We start from the raw sequence: 17,612 nt of genomic DNA on the forward strand, positions 1-17,612 counted from the left end.
TCTCTGGATTGGAGTCATCGCTATCTTCTTGGGATATATCTCTTTTGCAGAGCGTTCGGATACTTATGCTGTCCACACTGGGTTGCAGATGTCGCGTAGAATATAGGCTACTATTAGAGCTGCTGGAAAGATTTCAGTAGGCCTACAATTTTGCTCATTTTAACGCAACAGAAAGTATTCACTTCCCTGTACTGGCGCCGCTGGGGTTGGTTTGTTCCCGTTATTGTTCTATACTTCCTCATATATTGGAGAGATACATGCTCAACCATATCTGGAGAAACATCATCACATGACTCCGGATGTGTTGGACTTTATATGGGCATGCAACACGGGTAGGCGCGTTTGCTCTTTTCCTAAATGCTATGGTCACCTTTATCACCAACCTATTTTTGCCCTTCTTTGTTTCGCGTACTTTTGACAACCTGCCCGTGACTGCCAATACACAAACTGGCCAAACAGTCACGGCCAAGACAAAGGGCTTCCTCGGAAGTCATATTTCGACCACTTGAGAATACCAGACTTTACACTCAAAAGGGCCTGGCCCGGGTCGTCGGTATTATTTGCGGTTTCCCTGTTCCGCACAGTGCTTGCTCGATCTGTTGCAGTTGCGACACTTCTCCTCGTCCTAACTAGTGTTACCAGGGCGATGACGCTATGGGCGCACGGGCTATTATCAGCTCCGAAAAAGTCGACGAGATGCCCTTTTTCGGGTGACAAGAAGTCAGGGCATAACGCTCTGCGATAACAATTACCAAGACGCTTCGCCTTCTACTGGAAATTCGCGAAACATGGACGTCGGAAGCACTAGCAGCAGAATCTCGGACGGGGAGGCTGACCAAGCAGGTGTTGTCCCTGGCATTCATAATATGGCGCTTCAGCTCCTCAGATTATTGCAACAATAGGCTCAAGCATTATATTCAAGCATGTACAGAACCCACGCGGCACTCCAGATGATCATTTTTTTGCTGCTGTAACGGCACAAGGTGGATTATGTATTTTGGGTCATATTATTTCGCGATTAGAATCAAGGACGACCCGAATGCATCTGGGGGCGCTGTACAAGATGAGGCTCGGATACCTTGCTTTGGTATACAGCGAAAATAAACAATGACATTGCTAGGTCATGCCAGCCGTGTTGATAATATGCCACCCGTCCTGTAATATCAACCAGGTGTTGTCGTACAATTGATGCGGAATGACTGCAGCGACAGTGAGTGGTTGACAAGAAGCAATTCTTGAAGAACCTCATATATGTTGTCGCAACTATGTAGTGTGTACTTAGTCCACTTGGCCCAACTCCCTCCACATGAACTGTGTTGGGCGAGTTTGCATTCTCCTTCTCTCCGGCAAGCTTTAGACGAACAATACGAAGACGCCGCCAGTTCTTTGAAGACGAACTAACACAACGGGTAAACAGATGGACGAGGCAAAAAGCACGTGGAATTGAAAATCGTGAATAAAATACCGATTACACGGCCTTTTGTAACGAAGCGATCCGACTCGGGTAATCGTTCACTTCCGGTATATCGTAAACGGAGAGTCTGACGAGGTGCTGTACGCTTTCGTAGTTTTGTGTGATACGAAGAATTATTACACTTGAACAACAGGGTAACTGAATATCCACGCTTCCCGAAAGCAGAGGCTTGAGCATCCTATCGCGTCGCAATTGAACGATCCTTGGGTAAACGTTTCATCTTCTGGCAACTATGAGAGGGCACGTGGTGCAAATGAAATAGGACATAGCACAAGCAACCTAAAAGACTAAACTTTGGATCGCAATAGTCTCAGGAAACCTGCCATTCAGACTTCTCGACATCTGGTGTGATTGTAGTCAAGTCATTCTTCATCTCGGTAGTCGTCCGAACGATACCTGCGTCAAATTTTCTTTGGCTTAGGCGCTGGACCATGCACTCATTAAATGGATGACACGCCAAGAATTACTTAATTATCGATCGGCATTATGTATCTACTTAAGTCTCGCCATATTAGGCAAGGAGGGTGTCACATCTGGCTTATGCTCGCTCTCTCTTCCCGTTCTGTAAATTGGCTGGTGCCATAGAATTGTCTGTATCCATCGCTTCCTCAACTATGGGAGGGAGTGAAATGGGGGAACGCTGAACACTACTGTGAAATAACCCTTTTTCTTCCATTTGTATCAGCGACCGCCCCGACGACCTCAAAATCGGGCATCTTCTGTCACAAGTATCGGTCTGACTGGCTCTGGGACGTCTCTGAGGCAAGACCTGGCAGCTGCCTGAGTTGGTAAGGTTTCTGTCATAACGTGATGGCATCCGTTGCGAGTTGTAATAGTTTGATACCTCGTTCTGGTCCAACTTTTCCGGCCGAGTATCTCTAGTCCTCCAGTCGGCAGCGCGGCCCCTTTTTGAGAAGTCGTAATTTATGGCGTTCGGTAGTCTGTCGCAAGCTCCATTACTACGTGCCTCAGGGAGAGCATCAAGCATTCCAACGCGTTCGTACGCAAATAAAGGCGCCTGCCAGTCTTCACCGTCGTCGAGCGTCTCGCACTTATCGGATGAGGAACAAGATACAGCCTTCGCCTATGATATGTGTCAGGAGTATGGTGAGATAGTCAGCCCGGGACTCGTACCTGATTCCCCTGCGTCGCCATCAATCGTAGCTCAGTTGCCGGCAGTGACGGCATTCAAGCCGAAAACCTTGAACCAGTCAGCGCAAAGCAGGAGAATTATAATCTCCGTTCGTAGCTCTTCGTCATAGACCCGGCCGAACAGTCCTCAAGGGGCTGTAATTGTGGCTGTATGTAACTCAAAAATCTGTACGGCCTATGTTAACCTAAACTGAATTCAACGCAGAGCTCCAAGCCAAAGCCAGTATAGGGTCCGAATGAATTTTCTATTGTAGTGATGGCAACGGGTCGTCTTTAACTGCCTAAAATACGCACGGATGCATGAGAAGTACATGAACTATTCGGTACAAACCCTCCGTAAGCCATATGTTAAAATTTCGTAGTCGCCTCAATCACATGCCTGACAGGATAGGAACTGTGACGGTGTCATATTCCGTAGATACTCTGTCTTCCAGTACAATACTACATACTCCCTTCCATGGCTACCTTCTTTGCGGAGGAAAGGACCCGGCTGTGGCGAGTCATAATGAGAATTTCGCCTCGCCAGCCACCCAACAAACTACTCGCTCCAGAATTGCCAAGCCACCAGCGACCCGACAACACGCGAATCTAAAATTGGCTAAGCATAGGAAGTACAGTAGCTCAGTGGATAATATTAAAAACGCCCAACAGAGGCAGCTGACATGTCACACCACTTTCGGATTCGGTGAGTTTGTTCGGGTTGCAAAGCTTTTTTGATAGTGGTCGCGGGGTTCGGCACTCATCAACGATAATCTCTCCCTGGATTCTGATGATTCCTCGTGACCCCCTAACGTAGACGGCGCTCCGCGTATTCCCAAGAAATCCTGGACCGGGTCTTCACGGCCCTCGGTAAGACGACCACGAACCAAACGCTGGGTATTAACATCTGAACGCGTCACTAGCAACATGAATACCGTTCTCCTCTAGGCGGCAATGCTCTATTCGCCTTGAGGAAATTAAGTGGAACGAGGTAGTACCGGTAACGTATGTTCTGTTTGTTCCGTATATGTTGTTCCATAGTAAGTGCAACTTTTAATCTTCAAACGAAATATTGTCCATTATATGTGCCTCCAGTCGGGTGACATTGAGGTTAAGACTAGTATTGATGTCCCTGCGCAGCTGGAGATTCTGGGTGATGGCTGCTGAGTAGTATCACCTTTGTTGACGAGCATGACAACAAGTGCCGCTGACGGCGTAAGGGCTGCCCTCGTAACTCTCGGAAGTGGTGACGCTCGTACTACCGAAAGCGGTCGATGAGGGGATGAAGGGGAGACGAGGAAGGGGCCCTACCCAAGCTCTCAAGGCGTGAATGGGACCGGACTGATGTTTGAATGGTATTTGCGGTCCTTGGGGATTTATTTGTCTGGAGGATATAGTCTTGATGTTCGTGTATTCCAGAATGCTGGAAGAGATCTGCCATCTGTAGCAGTATGAGAGCTCAGCGTAGCCATACAGAGCTTGCACGATATAGTAGCAATTCCTTGGACTCCGATGGTTGGTGTCTTGCGTTGAGCATCAGGCCTTTGCTCTTATCTTCCTAGTTTATTGCCCAAGAGTGCCATTTCAGAGTAACTGGTCGCTTGTTCCAATGCTGGAATCTGCTTTCCGGATCTCTTATATAGACGACCCTTGTCTTCTGTCTGACTAGCAGTTTGTTGCTTAGAATCGAAAAGTCAGTCGTAGGTAGAGAGCGAATGAGTGGAATACCGATATACAAATTGCCAAGGAAGGAGGAGGAAGCAAATTGGGAGTTCCTGGAAGCTTGTGTACGACAGTCAACTTAGGCATAAGTACTATAGTCTACCAGAACAGCCGTCTGGGCCACGGCATCAATTATTTGTCTTATCACAGCAATTAATCATCCTGTTCCACTGTTTTTGGCTTTATCCGAGTTATCTCCAATTCCAGTTGACGAATTTTGTCTTCAAAGACTCCACAGTATGTTCTTTTGCTGCAATATTAACTTCCAGCGCAGAAGCCCTACTCAGATATTCCTCATAAGCGCGACGTAAAGCTCTGTTATCTGCTTCGAGTCTTTCGGATTTCTTTTTCCAGAAACTTGTCGCCTGTTGTTCTTCCTGAAGCCGTATCGAAATTTCTCGGTATTCCGGCCGAACATTGAAGCAACTGAGATTTCTTGACATTACACTTCGAGGAAAAAGTAGTCTTGTGCGCTTTTTGTCACTCAGGCTGAGTCTACAGCTTGGGGCGGAAAGCCTTTTCTGTAACTGCCCCAGAATACTAGTTGCGCTTGGGCCTGCTGGGGCTGCCATTAGTTCATGTTGAAGTTGAACACCACGCGTGCGGCTCTCACCTGCTGTCTCTTTCTTCCGTCCCGACTCGGACTGAGAAGTACACCTCATAGTAAAGCCTCACAAATACTAATAGGGAAGTTCTCATTCCAACGGAGGATCTGAGTTGGAAACGAAACTTCGTTCGGGAATGTCTGTTAAATGATGCCCACTCTGGAATGATATTTGCGTCCCGGTAAATCAATTCGCGTCGACACACAGAAGCTGTTATCTCATAATATGGTAAACATTCCGGCAGGGTGTCTATTAACGCCACCTGATCGAGTACTTACCATACCGCGACGGGTCACAAGACTAGCCGGTCAGGGAAAAAGTTCGACAATTCGTTGCTAAAGAATTCTAACTCAATAATATTGCCCGCTTTCGTACGAAACATAGGCTTCCAGGCACACAGACATGGTTGATAACGCCGTCGCGGGAGAAATTGTGCCGACAGCTCCGCCGCAACATTACACGGATAATGAAGTGAAATGACGTAAACGGGAAAGCCACTTTTGAGATCCTAATTCATATATTCGTGTCATTCGCTCTTCCTCTGACTCACAGGCTTGGCACGAAAATGGGCTGCCATGAAGTGGACATGCGATTGAAAAGCCCCTGTGAATATTATAATGCAGTTTCGGGAAATGACCGACATATTCTAGGACCACGAAGTTTGTAGCAAATTTTCTGTCAGACCTTCCACTAATTCAAGGTCACTGTCCCTGATAGAAGCACGTTAATACCGGCGTTATCGTATCGCCAGCGGCTGGGTTCCACCAGTACCATGTGATTTTAAGTCAATGTCGAAAATACTGGATACTGGACGAGATCACTGAAGAGACTGGGACCAAATTCGAACTTCGCACTGCTTAGATAGTCTAACCAGCTTCGCTAAATATGAGGGCAGGTCGGAATTTACCAGTGTCAGTTACCGCTTAACTAGATATTTGATTATCACGCTCCGTCACCGCATAAAAAGATGTGCAAGCGTCTTCATGTTATATGGTGATGTCATGTGGGCGGGCAATGTTCTCTCGAGAGTCACTTACTTACTACAGGTTGGTAAATGCTATCCACCATTTCGTGCATCCCATTTTTCGTTTGGTAATGGTCCGCCTAGCCCCTGGAATGGTGTCTCTGGGCGACTTCTATGTCGCGGGAAAGCTAGGAAGATGTGAACTCTCTACCAGCTCCTACTGATTTTTGACCATGTTCTAACATAAGAATACGAGTTCCCTACCCAAGTATTCATCCTACAGCCAACAGCCAATAAAAATAAATAAATAACTAATGAATAAAAAGAAAACACGGCGGAGGACCTTTTGGGCAGGTCTCGAAATCCAGATACCCGTCGGCAATTCGACTGTAATGCACATCCCGGAGAATTGTTCCGCATGCCGTACCTTATCCAGAGCTAGCTAGGTGGTAGTATCGGACTGTACCGAATTATAGTTAACATTTTAAAGCAGTACAGCCCTTTACAATACAATCGCCTGCTATTAGTAATAGTTGGCCAGTGTTTCGTATTGACAAATGAATAAGCATGGCCTTAACAAACTATGCAGGTGAAAATCCAGGTGGCATTCAATCCAACATAAAATTGAACTTGACTTTGACTGTATTTACGCATGTGATCTCCTCTTCCTAAACTGAACCAGTCGGGTTGCCTTTGGTAAGTTGATGTTGGTATGCAATTGGTAACTTGATGTCCTTATTATATGCTAAGCGGAGCTATCGCGAACTTCTGAAGGGAGCTAGCCATTAAGCGACCAGTCAGTTGTATATTTCATCCTCCTTGATGCGCTAGAGCCAGAACCCATCGGCTGAGTCGACTGGTGCCCCTTCACGAATTTCAATGAATGCAGGCGAAAACATGGAAGGCATGGCGATCTAGCATTACTTAATTCACCGTTTGATAGTCAACAAAATACGGCGTACCTTATTGTTCCTGGGAAAGTACTCTGGCTGAAGCGCATCGTGAGGCAGGCTGAAATAAGGCTGAATGGCGGGTTTTCTTGCGAATGGTGAGTTGGGTATGCTTCAGTAGGGTCTGTCCAAACAATAAGAACTCAGAACTATATACTTCAGCCCCAGCATGTGAACTGCAAACCGGGGCGATTTTTTCAGTTCTATATGGACTGCTTCTATATATAGTTCTCTTCATGTAGCAGTTACATCAGACATGGCACGTGTGTAAGTACAAGAAAAGGAAAATGGTGGACTGCGACTTTGATAGAGCGATTGTTCACAAGGAGGACAGGAGGATTCTCAGGGATACGTCTGATTGAAGCTATTTACACAATGCTGAAAATAGTGGAGACATTCACCGAAAGCGAGTCACATAGTTCCCTCACAACTCCAAGTCCGCCGGTTCCATCAGCGGACAAAGTCTTATCAAACTGGCGGGCCTCTCGTCTTTCCTAGTTCGTTTATGAATAGACGTGGTAGAAAGGCATTCGGTCGTTTCCCCTGATGTTCATTGCAAGATAATAAGGACATTTCGATGTATCCCTTCCAGAATTCGTGCCATATCTCACGAAACACTCCCAAATTTATCCATCTAGGCCAACAGCAATCATTATTCATTACTGCATCCACAAGCTGTGTCGTCACGTCAAATTCTGTTTGTTTAAATGGTCGACAGTTACCGAAGTTCGCCAACCAGAGACGAATGTTTCCCTTCTTGTCGCAACCAAGGACGAACTCCACGCCAGCCGCGTCAATACCACAGCACCAGTGCAGGACAGCCAGAGTTGAGCCCATGACTTTGGACAGACCAGCGATATCCACTCGTTCTGCGTACAGTTGGTCAACATACGCGGGACGGTCATTGAGGCCGATTTGCCATTTTTCGGACAGCGGTGTCAGGCCGCCTAGGCAGACCTTGGTGACAAAATGCGAATTCGAGAGTGTATCCAAAGCTCGATCTTGGATAGACGGGGACAGATGTCGCTTCACAAGGTACCTGACATGGTGAGGGTGAAACGGTCTAATAGATTCCATTGCGTACGCCGCATATCCCGCAGGAAGGTTTTCAACATTTGGGAGCAGAATGGAATATTTAGATTTGAGAATCTCAGGATGGAAATCAATGTAATGAGGAATAAAGGGTAAGATTATACTGGAGCCCAGACCGCCGAGGTAATTTAGAACGTGAATAAAGGCTGATTCAATACTGACGTGAAGATCGTATTCCTCTTGAAGAACTTCTTGTTCATTGGAGACTTTCAGCGTAACTGCTGGCTTCTGTACCATGGTGTACAAGCCCTCGGTTGTCGTAACAGGCTCTTGTATCGGCAGAGGTGTAGGTGCCGACGGTGGTGGGGCTCGAAGCAATTTCGAAATATGACCAAAGTAAAGCCAAAAGGTACGAGTAATCATTTGGAATTTGAGTCGAGCGAAATCAGGTCTGTCGTCGCGAATACTGGACATGCCATTACTGCGGATCCAACGGCCAAGCATTGCGTCCACGGCTGCCATTGCACTTCTATATACTGCATAGATGTTGAAACGGCAACATCGATATCGTGCCCACCCATGTCAGTTGTACAGTCTGGCTTTAAGAAGGGAGGTAATTCTGAACAGGTAAGACGTAAGACGTATGGATGAACAGCACTGCAGAATGTTGTTAATGTAAGCAAAACGAGCTTGCTCTATGTTGATAATGAATGCCCACTTAGTGATCGTCTTGCAGCTAAACCGGCCAATCAACAGTTTTCTGAGCACTATGTGCGGATTATGGTCAGAAGTATGCAAGCTCCTCACCAACGAGTCCGGGTCGGAGCAACTGGAAGTGTCGCACTCGGTGGTTTTCGCAAGCAATCTGTCGAATGTGACATTCCGGAGGTGTTATTCCACCCAATTGAACACATCAGCTCCCAGCATTGCCACCCAATATCATTGGGGGACTCAGGTGTGGGCCATAGGCTTAGGGCCCATCCATTACTGGATGCCTGGATTGGTGTATATTAACACCCAAATCCGTCCAGGGACAAATGAGTGGCGGATAAACAGTTGTGGCAGCATGATACGAGCATCCCCGGGGACACCTAGGTCCGGACACGTTCTTCAAGAGCGGCTTTTCGTTGAAGGGCAACTTTTTTGGCACGTCACAACTCTTTTGACCACCTAGCTACTGCCCAAGTATGTAAACTGACCGATCCAGTATATAGCAGCATGTTATACCAGCCAAGCGTGTGACGCTAAGTGTAGGTGTCCTAGAGGACACAAAATGACCATAGCGGAATTTTGTGGTATACTTACCAGAAGCGGATCCGAGTACGCATGAGCAAGCAAAGCAAGAGCTGTAGGAGTCTAATTGTATTGCCATCGTCATCGTCATCCGTGGTATGTCTTGAGGACGATGATGCGACAGTTGCGTCAGATACGCATCATACTCCGAAGACGAGCATTGAAGGGTAAATAAAGTCCAGCCCACCTCAAGTCGAAGCACGAACTGGTACTTTGGCGCAACGTTTCTCGGAATTGCTCCAGCCGTTGATCATGGTAAATAAATAAACCGGAGTTACTGAAAGTGCACGAATAAGCTGGTAGCATCCGCGCCGTTCATTCGCTGGAAGCCTCGAAATTGTGTGGCTGAATGAAGCTGCTCTGGGGAGGGCCGCATTACGGTACAGCGGTAGCGAGTCCCAAAAAAAAAATCATTGAATCCCTTATAGACAATGTGATCAGGCTGTTGCGAAACGCGTTAAATGCCGACAGAGCGTTAAGCTGGCAGAAGGTTGAAGGTGGTCCCAGTGTCTTCGTTTCCGACATTTCATTCAGTGCCTCTTCGCCAGGAGCGACTCATCCATCTCGCCGCATCCTTACATGCACGTACTGTTGGACTAGTGTGGGCTGAAAGGAAATGGTCGTATTGGGTCAGTTGGTTGTACTAATGCCCCAGTGATGGCACACACGGGTGGCGACTTTCGCAATTGCCTCAGGGTTTGTTGAATTCCCGACTCGTAGGAGCAGGATCCCCGCAGACAAGCGGCGCTGAGCGCCGAGGATCCACTTCGCGATTGCCACAGACGGCGAGGTTGGCAGCCCCATGCGGAGGGCTAGTTTCCCCGCCTGATAATAAGACATGCTGCTAGCCAAGAGCTTGGTGCAAGCTTGCTTGCCCTGAACTTTGCTATGGTCCTTAGGGGTTGGGCCTCGTCTCCAGGAGGAAACACTCCGACTCCGCAATCAAGGTGGCGTTACGGGCGGGTCGCTGCACAAGACAGCACCACTCTAAGTCTAAACCTAACTACCTTCCCCTTACGTTGATCTGGCCATAAACCGCGCCAGAATGAATTGGGAGCTTGTTTGGGTTGGGACGAATAGACGACAGTTATATGGGGTAGGTGCATCACGTCAAGTTGAAAGGAACCCTGAAGTGTTAAGAGGGAATCGACTGAGAGTACAACCTAAGTGGAAAAGGAGAAAAGAAACAAACAAACAAGAGAATGCTGACTGTAACAAAGGTTCAGAAACTTGAGGGCCCCGTCACATTTCGTGGATGCATGCAGTACAAGTGAGCTTCATGTTCGATACACCCCGACTCCGTCAGTCACGCATAATTACGCTCGCTTTGTTTGACCACGTGACTGATTTCCTTGACAACGTCATTATTGCGGCTGAAACCCATGCGATAATCTATCTAACTAACGTAGTCCACAAGCGAGCGGTCCACACAAGCGAGCGGTCCACCCTAAAATCCCATACAAACTAGATTTCTAGAAAATGCTACCTAATAGGTAAAAAGAGCTATATTACTAAAAATAGAGTTTATTATAAAATAGTTAGATAGTATATTAAACTCTAGGGTAGCTTCTATCTATAGTTTATAGTTAAGCTAAGGTTTTTACAGTGCGAATTAGGAATTTTTAGACTTCTAAATAACTTGCTACCCTAAAGCTTAGAAAATCTAGAATTAGGTTTATTTAGTAGTTAAATCCCCTGTATTAAAATTTTAGCTATTTTTAGCTATAAATGCGATTTTTTGCAGGGATAAAAAAACTAGCTTTTTGGTGTAATTTAGGGTGGACCGCTCGCTTGTGTGGACCGCTCGCTTGTGGACTACGTTACTCTTTTCTAGTTCAAATTAATATTCGCCGAGTGTTCTTCCGCCCTGTAGCTGCAGCATTTTCCACCCGATCCAAACACGCCAAGTGGTTCATGGCATCGTCTGAGTACAACGAACCGCCATTGCCCACAGGCAAATATTACCCTCCAATATATGAGAAACGCCACCGCGTGCGTAATTGCAAGAAAACAAACCAGTTTGCGTGCGCTGCTCTAGGTAGCTCGGCTATCGTCGACTCGCAGGTCTCATGCTTGGCAGATGCGCTCTGGGCTCTCGAGGATGAGAAGGAGCGCAGGAAGCCACAGTGCCTGGCTACGCAACAAACCATCATTGCCCTTGAGGCGCCTAGGAAAATGGCACCCAATCCTTGTGCGGGAACGTTGCGTGGGGTCGACGTGAATCCTCAAAGTGCACACGGACGGCTTCGAAGCTGTCCTGTTTCGCCACTTCTTCGACCTCGGGACGACTCCGGCACGGTGACTCCACTAAAACTCGGCAGCATTGATGCAGATACTGCTGGCAATGGAAAAGAGTCCAAATTAGAGCTCGGCAGGTCATGGACTGCATACGCTACAGCTCTCCGTAGCGAGCAAGACCAGCGAAATGGCACAGGTTAGCTCTGTGCGTTTAACGATAGCCTTATTGGCGATTTCAACTATAAATTCTAACGGCATTGTTTACACATTCGTGAGCATGTGTCCCCTACGCGTCTCGCTTTTACGAAGTGGTCTGCGACAATAAGATAGGATTTATATCCTCCTCCAGCCAGACTCATAATGTGATTCTGCTCTAATGTCCAATCAGGGTGGCGCATCATTCATTATTAGTGATTGACATAATGAAGAATGATTGATAGTGATCATTCCATCGGGAAGCCCAGCAATGAAATGATATTAATGAAATGAAATGAGATGTGGGGCAGAGCTTTCTGATAGCCCAATACTTCTTGTGGTTGCCCGACAAAAGCAAAGTTCAGAAACAACACCAGCGTCTTTGATCTTCTATGCCACCCCCTTTGGGTTTGTGCAAACCTTGACAATGCACAATGTAAAGCGTTCAAAATGTCGGAACAGCCGATGATGTTGGCTTCGGTTGAAGAGGCAGGATCCTCTCCAAGCCTCCTCGATGAGCCTTCCTGTCTGAAAGGAATGCCTTCTATTGCGTCATCCCCGGTTCCGTCGAGCGTGTCAGCACAGTCAAGTCATTCCCCATCGGGAGAACTACGACCTACAAGAGGTCAAGGATGAAACTCGGCACAGATGGGTATGTTACAAATGCCTACGGAAGAAACACCCGAAAGTTACTGGCGTCAGCGACCACTAATATCGAATCTCATCTCAATAATCAGCACAATATCTATGGCGGGAAAGCCCAACCAAAACAATCCAGGAAGAGGACAATCATACAGATGCTTTGTCAGAAAAAGAGTGAAACAGCAGTCGCAGACGTACAATTGCTCGAGGGCTTGAAGAAGCAGTTCGACAAGGATGTGTTTCAGCGTAAGCTCGTCAAATGGATAGTTGAGACAAATCAGCCATTCAGGGTTGCAGAAAGTGGACCACTTCGCGATATTTTTGATTATCTTAATCCCGTTGTCAGTATCACAAATGCCAATCTATCTCATGATGCAATTCGACGACGAATAACAGAGGAGTATCAATTCTTCCGCCTCCATGTCATTAGCGTCTTGCGGCAAAGTCCAAGCGATATGGATAGCGCTTTTGACGGTTGGACATCCCGCAATCGGCATCCATTATTCGGCGTAGTAGCCTTTTTTCTTGACAAAAATTTTCGGCCCGCAGAAAGTAGTGTTTGGACTCCCCAATCTTACTGATCGTCACACCGGCGAGAATATTGCGGAAAGCGTCCGTGAAATTTTGGAGTCGTTCGAGCTGAGCAAGGACAAAATTGGGTATTTTACCCTTGATAATGCCTCGAATAATGATAACGCAATGGTGTATCTGGGCCAATACTACGAGCTGCAGGATCCCATGAAGCGCAGGGTTCAATGTTTCGGGCATGTTGTTCACTTGGTTGCAAGGGCGATGCTGCTCGGCAAAGACGATGTAAGCGATGCAGCGGAGGATGACATCGATGCCGAAGCCTATGATGCATGGCTGAGAAGTGGCCCAATGGGAAAGCTTCACAACTTAGTTATCTGGATTCATCGGTCCATAGAGTTACTGAGATGCTCCGGGAAGCCCAGACACAGGACGGCGAGAAGAGTTGGCCCGGTTCCCTGGATGTCGCTATTGATAACAATACCCGATGGCTCTCCCAATTTTACATGATGAGCCGCGCCATCAAACTACGGCCTTATATTGAAGCTGTTGTTTCAGACGTAAGGCATGAGGCATCGAAACGAAAGAAGAACGGATGCAAACACGGCAACTTACCTCATTGTCTTGAGGATGAGGCGCTTCTTACAGAAGACGACTGGAAAACTATTGGGTGCTATCACGACCTCCCACGGCATTGCGAGACATGTGTTAAGAATTTAGAGGGGGATGGAAAGCAACGGACTCGCAAGGGAGGAAAAGAGGCAGCGTATGTACTAATGCGGGATATCTGCCCTGCATATAAGTGACTGATGGGACATTTAGAAGACGCGAAGGTGTCTGCAGACCAGCTGCCAGAATCTGCTCACCTTAGAACAAACATCAACCTCGCATGGGCAAAGTTGAACAAATACTACGTCGCCATTGACGAGTCGCCTGCATATTACGCTGCTACTGTTCTTCATCCAGCCATCCGGTGGGACTTCCTTCTTCGCGCATATGGTGAGCGGGCGGCTTGGATTGAAAAGGCTGAGAAACTCATTAACGACCCGTGGCAGGAATACAAGCAATTCCCAGTCCAATTCCAACGCGATGACTTGCGCCAGCTACAACCAGCCAAGAAGATAAGGGGATCAGACGAAAACTCTTTCTCTTCCTATCTAGACAGCTTCAAGTCGGCAGTTTTGATATCTCAAGAGGTTGGTGAGGATGACGGGCTGGATCGGTGGCTTCGTATCGCAGACCCAGTAGAGAAAGACTTTGACCCATTCCTGTACTGGTTCAATAAGAGATTCAATTATCCTCGGCTTACTCGGATGGCCTTAGACGTGCTCTCCGTGCCTCCAATGGCCGCCGAGTGCGAAAGTGTTTTTTCCTCTTGTGGGAGCATGGTGTCTGCGAAGCCTTGTTGGCTAGAGGCAGAAACAATTGCCATGACCCAAACTGTGAGATCGTGGCTACGAGCCGGGTTATTGGACAATTATGACGGGTTGCTAAAAGGTCTAACGGCGGAGGAATTAGATGGCGATGCTGCATAAGAAGCGCGTTGAAAATCGGACCCGCAAGTTCCGTTCAATATACTGCTCAAATCACTCGTTAGACATTTTGGGAACCAGTAACACGAGTGGAATCGCATTTGATATAGATTTGGGTGTTGCCCCTCCCGTGCTTTTGGTTAGGGCAAGTGCGCCTCCCGAGGCGCCTGGAGTCAGGATGGGAAAGTGGACGCAGAATACTAGTTACCAATAAAAGTGCGGCTGTCTAGATGGCCGAACAAGAAGATTTCAAGCCTGGAGACGGCAGGCCATTTCGCATGGCACTTTCAGTCTTCCAACCAGTCCATCCCCCTTCTTGTACTATGCTATATGGTCGGCAACTAATACTGGGGTGGGGACCATCCCCATGTTAGTCGACCCACTTGGGCCTTGACCAAAGCTCGCTAGTTGCTTTGGTTCCCCTCATGTTGCCATGTTCCCAGTTGGCTACATTCCCTCCAGCGCAAGCTTCATCTGGCTCACGATTTACCAACATTTGACTGTTCTCTCGAGCACCTAGGCTGATTTCTCATCAACTAACCCATCGGTCAGCGGTAATAGCCTTCGACCTTTCCTTTCTATCGATCTTCTCATCCGACCAACCGTTAGTAAACGACCCGCACCCCATCAATCTGCTCCATGGCGACATCTCAATGGCAGCAGGACCACCACGCCACTCTTTCCGTGCCGCAATTAATCAACAGCAGTGAATTTTGATTGAATACTTGCCGTCCACATGGACTGCTCTTCCTGCGTCTTTTCGATATCTCCGTCACCATTTTATCAGTAAATTAGGCATTTATCTATTACTGTTAAGGAACTGGGGAGCAAGTTGTCACAAAACGGCTTAGCCAACTTGTCAAGCCTACCCGAAGTTGCACGTCCGCCCGACTTGCTAGCCTTGTTAGAAACAAGTCCCTATGATGACCTACAGCTTGACGAAGATGGTAGGCCCTAACCCATAATATGCCCTTGACAAAAGTGGTGATGCGCGGCTCTGCTTCTTTTCCCACAAGATGAACTCTGGTGTGTGTCATCATTGCCACCCTGCAAAGTTGCAAAGCTGCCCTCTCCAAGACAAGATTACTCGCCTATGATATACGAATTTACATTTAAGAATGTAGGTCGTAGTAATAAACTAATTCTATGGTGACAGGATCTTCGTGTTGGTGACAAATATCGCATTGTCCGAAAGATCGGCTCGGGTTCGTTTGGTGAAATATACCTAGGCCGAAATATCATATCAGGAGAAGAAATTGCAGTCAAACTTGAACCTGTTAATGCCAAATATCCACAGCTTCAGTACGAAGCTCGTATCTACAAGTATTTGGCTGGTGGTCTCGGCATCCCACGCGTCCGCTGGTTCGGTGTTGAGGGCGGATACAATGCTATGGTGCTGGATCTTGTCGGCCCCAGCTTGGAGGATCTCTTCAACTACTGCAACCGAAAGTTTTCATTGAAGACTATCCTTCTTCTCGCCGATCAGCTCATCTCTCGAATCGAGCACATCCATGCCAGGTCTTTCCTCCACCGCGACATCAAGCCCGATAACTTTCTCATGGGCATCGGCAAGTGTGGCGACCAAGTCCACATTATTGATTTTGGACTTTCCAAGAGGTACCGGGACCCCCAGAGTGGTTTCCATATCCCTTACCGAGAAAACAAGGACTTGACTGGTACCGCGCGGTATGCTTCTATCAACTCTCACTTGGGTATCGAGCAATCTCGTCGTGACGATTTAGAAGCTCTCGGTTATGTCCTACTCTACTTCTACCGCGGTTATCTTCCCTGGCAAGGTCTACATGCTAATACCAAGAAGCAAAAATATGACCGTATCATGGAGAAGAAGATGGCCACCCCAACTGAGGTTCTATGCCGCGAACTTCCCAATGAGTTTACAACGTACCTGAAATACACCCGCTCTTTGTGTTTCGACGAGAAACCCGACTATTGCTACCTTCGTAGGATATTTCGCGATGTCTTTGTTCGCGAAGGATTTCAGTACGATTCCGTGTTCGATTGGACAATTTACAACTATGAGAAGATGGTCCAGGCGTAATCTTTCGTGATGAGAAGTTTTTATTGCGTCTCCTCTTATAACTTGCCTTGCCGACCGTCATAGAAGAGATTGGCTTTGCCATTCTGGTCTCTGATCTTGCATCATTCAAGTTCTTACGACGATCCGTAACAGACAGCGGATACCTCGCGCGCCGGCCCCTCTTGCTTGTTTTACATGTACGGTCCAGTGTGAGAGCATCTAGATAAGACTGGAAGTAAGCTGCTAAATCTTGATGCGCGAAAAGAACAGCTTTAACTCTGGTAGCTTGACCTGCTTGCAACTAACTTCAGAATCCTTTGCTGAATAACTAGTTGATCAGCAGGCGTGTCAATACTCTCTGGCCTTCGCTTGCTTCTCGTTTGCATCTGCGATGCGATTTTGTACATCTTATGGTCTAAGGTCTTTGTGTTTTTGTCGAATTTACGTCTATTACCCTTTGAAGCTTACTAGCTCTTGGGAACGCCGCTACCTGCGGCGCAACTTGGAGACTCTTCGATGTATTGAATGTGTACTTGGATCGCAACTTGGCCCGTGGTTATTCAGACAGTATCTGTTTCGGAGCATTTTATTATAATAATCACTAACTGTATAAGTTAACCCCTGAACTAAACACGATTATAGAGATCTCCGTCACAGGCACCACCCCGGGCAATCCGCACCTCCATGCTTTGGATCGCAGCCATCATTTGGTACATCGTAACAGGATTAGCCCTCGGGACACTTCCAGCCAGCAAACCCAGCACATTGATGAGGCTTCTCGGGTATAGAGATCCCCTGAATATCGCATTTCATACCACAACTCTCGGGAAGGCGAGGATCATCGCGACACACAAAGCCCCCGGGGGGGAGTACGTGGGAATACCACTTGTCTCACATGGGATGTATTTGTTCTTGAATTGGCAGTTACCCTGGCATCGATGGAGGTTTGTGCAGCCATAGGATTCAGGGACGCAGAGTTTGTCTGAAGGGCAAGGGGCAATTTCGAGACCACATGACTTCTGGGCTGAAGCGAGAGTTGTGATGCCCAAGGCAGCAATGACGATGATGCAGTTGGGAAACATTATGACTAGTAGAACTATGAAGATGAGATTGTGTGCATGGGAGAGACCTTATGGTCTTTTTCGGTAATTGTGAGTGACGCTTAATATTTACTTTACTTTGTCTGGGACACAGGGCTTTTATGAATTGACGATTCAACCTGCGCTCGTCCAGCTGAATACACAGCATTTCAGACCAGCAACGCCAAT

The 17,612-nt window shown here is 47.3% G+C and overlaps 5 protein-coding genes across 5 annotated transcripts; 3 read left to right on the forward strand and 2 right to left on the reverse strand.

Moving 5' to 3' along the window:
* Positions 1-3,778: 3,778 nt before the first annotated feature.
* Positions 3,779-4,414, reverse strand: VFPPC_11869 (hypothetical protein; the record flags this gene model as incomplete). Its single annotated transcript, XM_018289923.1, has 3 exons — positions 3,779-4,128; positions 4,176-4,284; positions 4,349-4,414. The coding sequence occupies 3 exons, from the start codon at positions 4,412-4,414 to the stop codon at positions 3,779-3,781; spliced, it is 525 nt and encodes a 174-aa protein (XP_018136429.1).
* Positions 4,415-7,314: 2,900 nt separating this feature from the next.
* VFPPC_18358 (hypothetical protein) lies at positions 7,315-8,400 on the reverse strand (the record flags this gene model as incomplete). Its single annotated transcript, XM_022429982.1, has 1 exon — positions 7,315-8,400. The coding sequence occupies one exon, from the start codon at positions 8,398-8,400 to the stop codon at positions 7,315-7,317; it is 1,086 nt and encodes a 361-aa protein (XP_022285815.1).
* Positions 8,401-11,085: 2,685 nt separating this feature from the next.
* On the forward strand, positions 11,086-11,610 carry VFPPC_12542 (hypothetical protein; the record flags this gene model as incomplete). The annotated part of the gene is made up of 1 exon (XM_018290376.1): positions 11,086-11,610. One exon carries the CDS (start codon positions 11,086-11,088, stop codon positions 11,608-11,610), a length of 525 nt encoding a protein of 174 aa, XP_018136251.1.
* A 791-nt stretch (positions 11,611-12,401) lies between these two features.
* VFPPC_11865 (transposase-like protein) lies at positions 12,402-13,284 on the forward strand (the record flags this gene model as incomplete). Its single annotated transcript, XM_018289920.2, has 2 exons — positions 12,402-12,753; positions 12,800-13,284. The coding sequence occupies 2 exons, from the start codon at positions 12,402-12,404 to the stop codon at positions 13,282-13,284; spliced, it is 837 nt and encodes a 278-aa protein (XP_018135606.2).
* A 2,115-nt stretch (positions 13,285-15,399) lies between these two features.
* Positions 15,400-16,365, forward strand: VFPPC_18357 (casein kinase I isoform epsilon; the record flags this gene model as incomplete). Its single annotated transcript, XM_022429981.1, has 2 exons — positions 15,400-15,426; positions 15,463-16,365. 2 exons carry the CDS (start codon positions 15,400-15,402, stop codon positions 16,363-16,365), a joined length of 930 nt encoding a protein of 309 aa, XP_022285816.1.
* Between the last annotated feature and the right edge of the window lie 1,247 nt (positions 16,366-17,612).

Source organism: Pochonia chlamydosporia, chromosome 2, assembly GCF_001653235.2.
Source record: "Pochonia chlamydosporia 170 chromosome 2, whole genome shotgun sequence".
Taxonomy (NCBI): domain Eukaryota; kingdom Fungi; phylum Ascomycota; class Sordariomycetes; order Hypocreales; family Clavicipitaceae; genus Pochonia; species Pochonia chlamydosporia.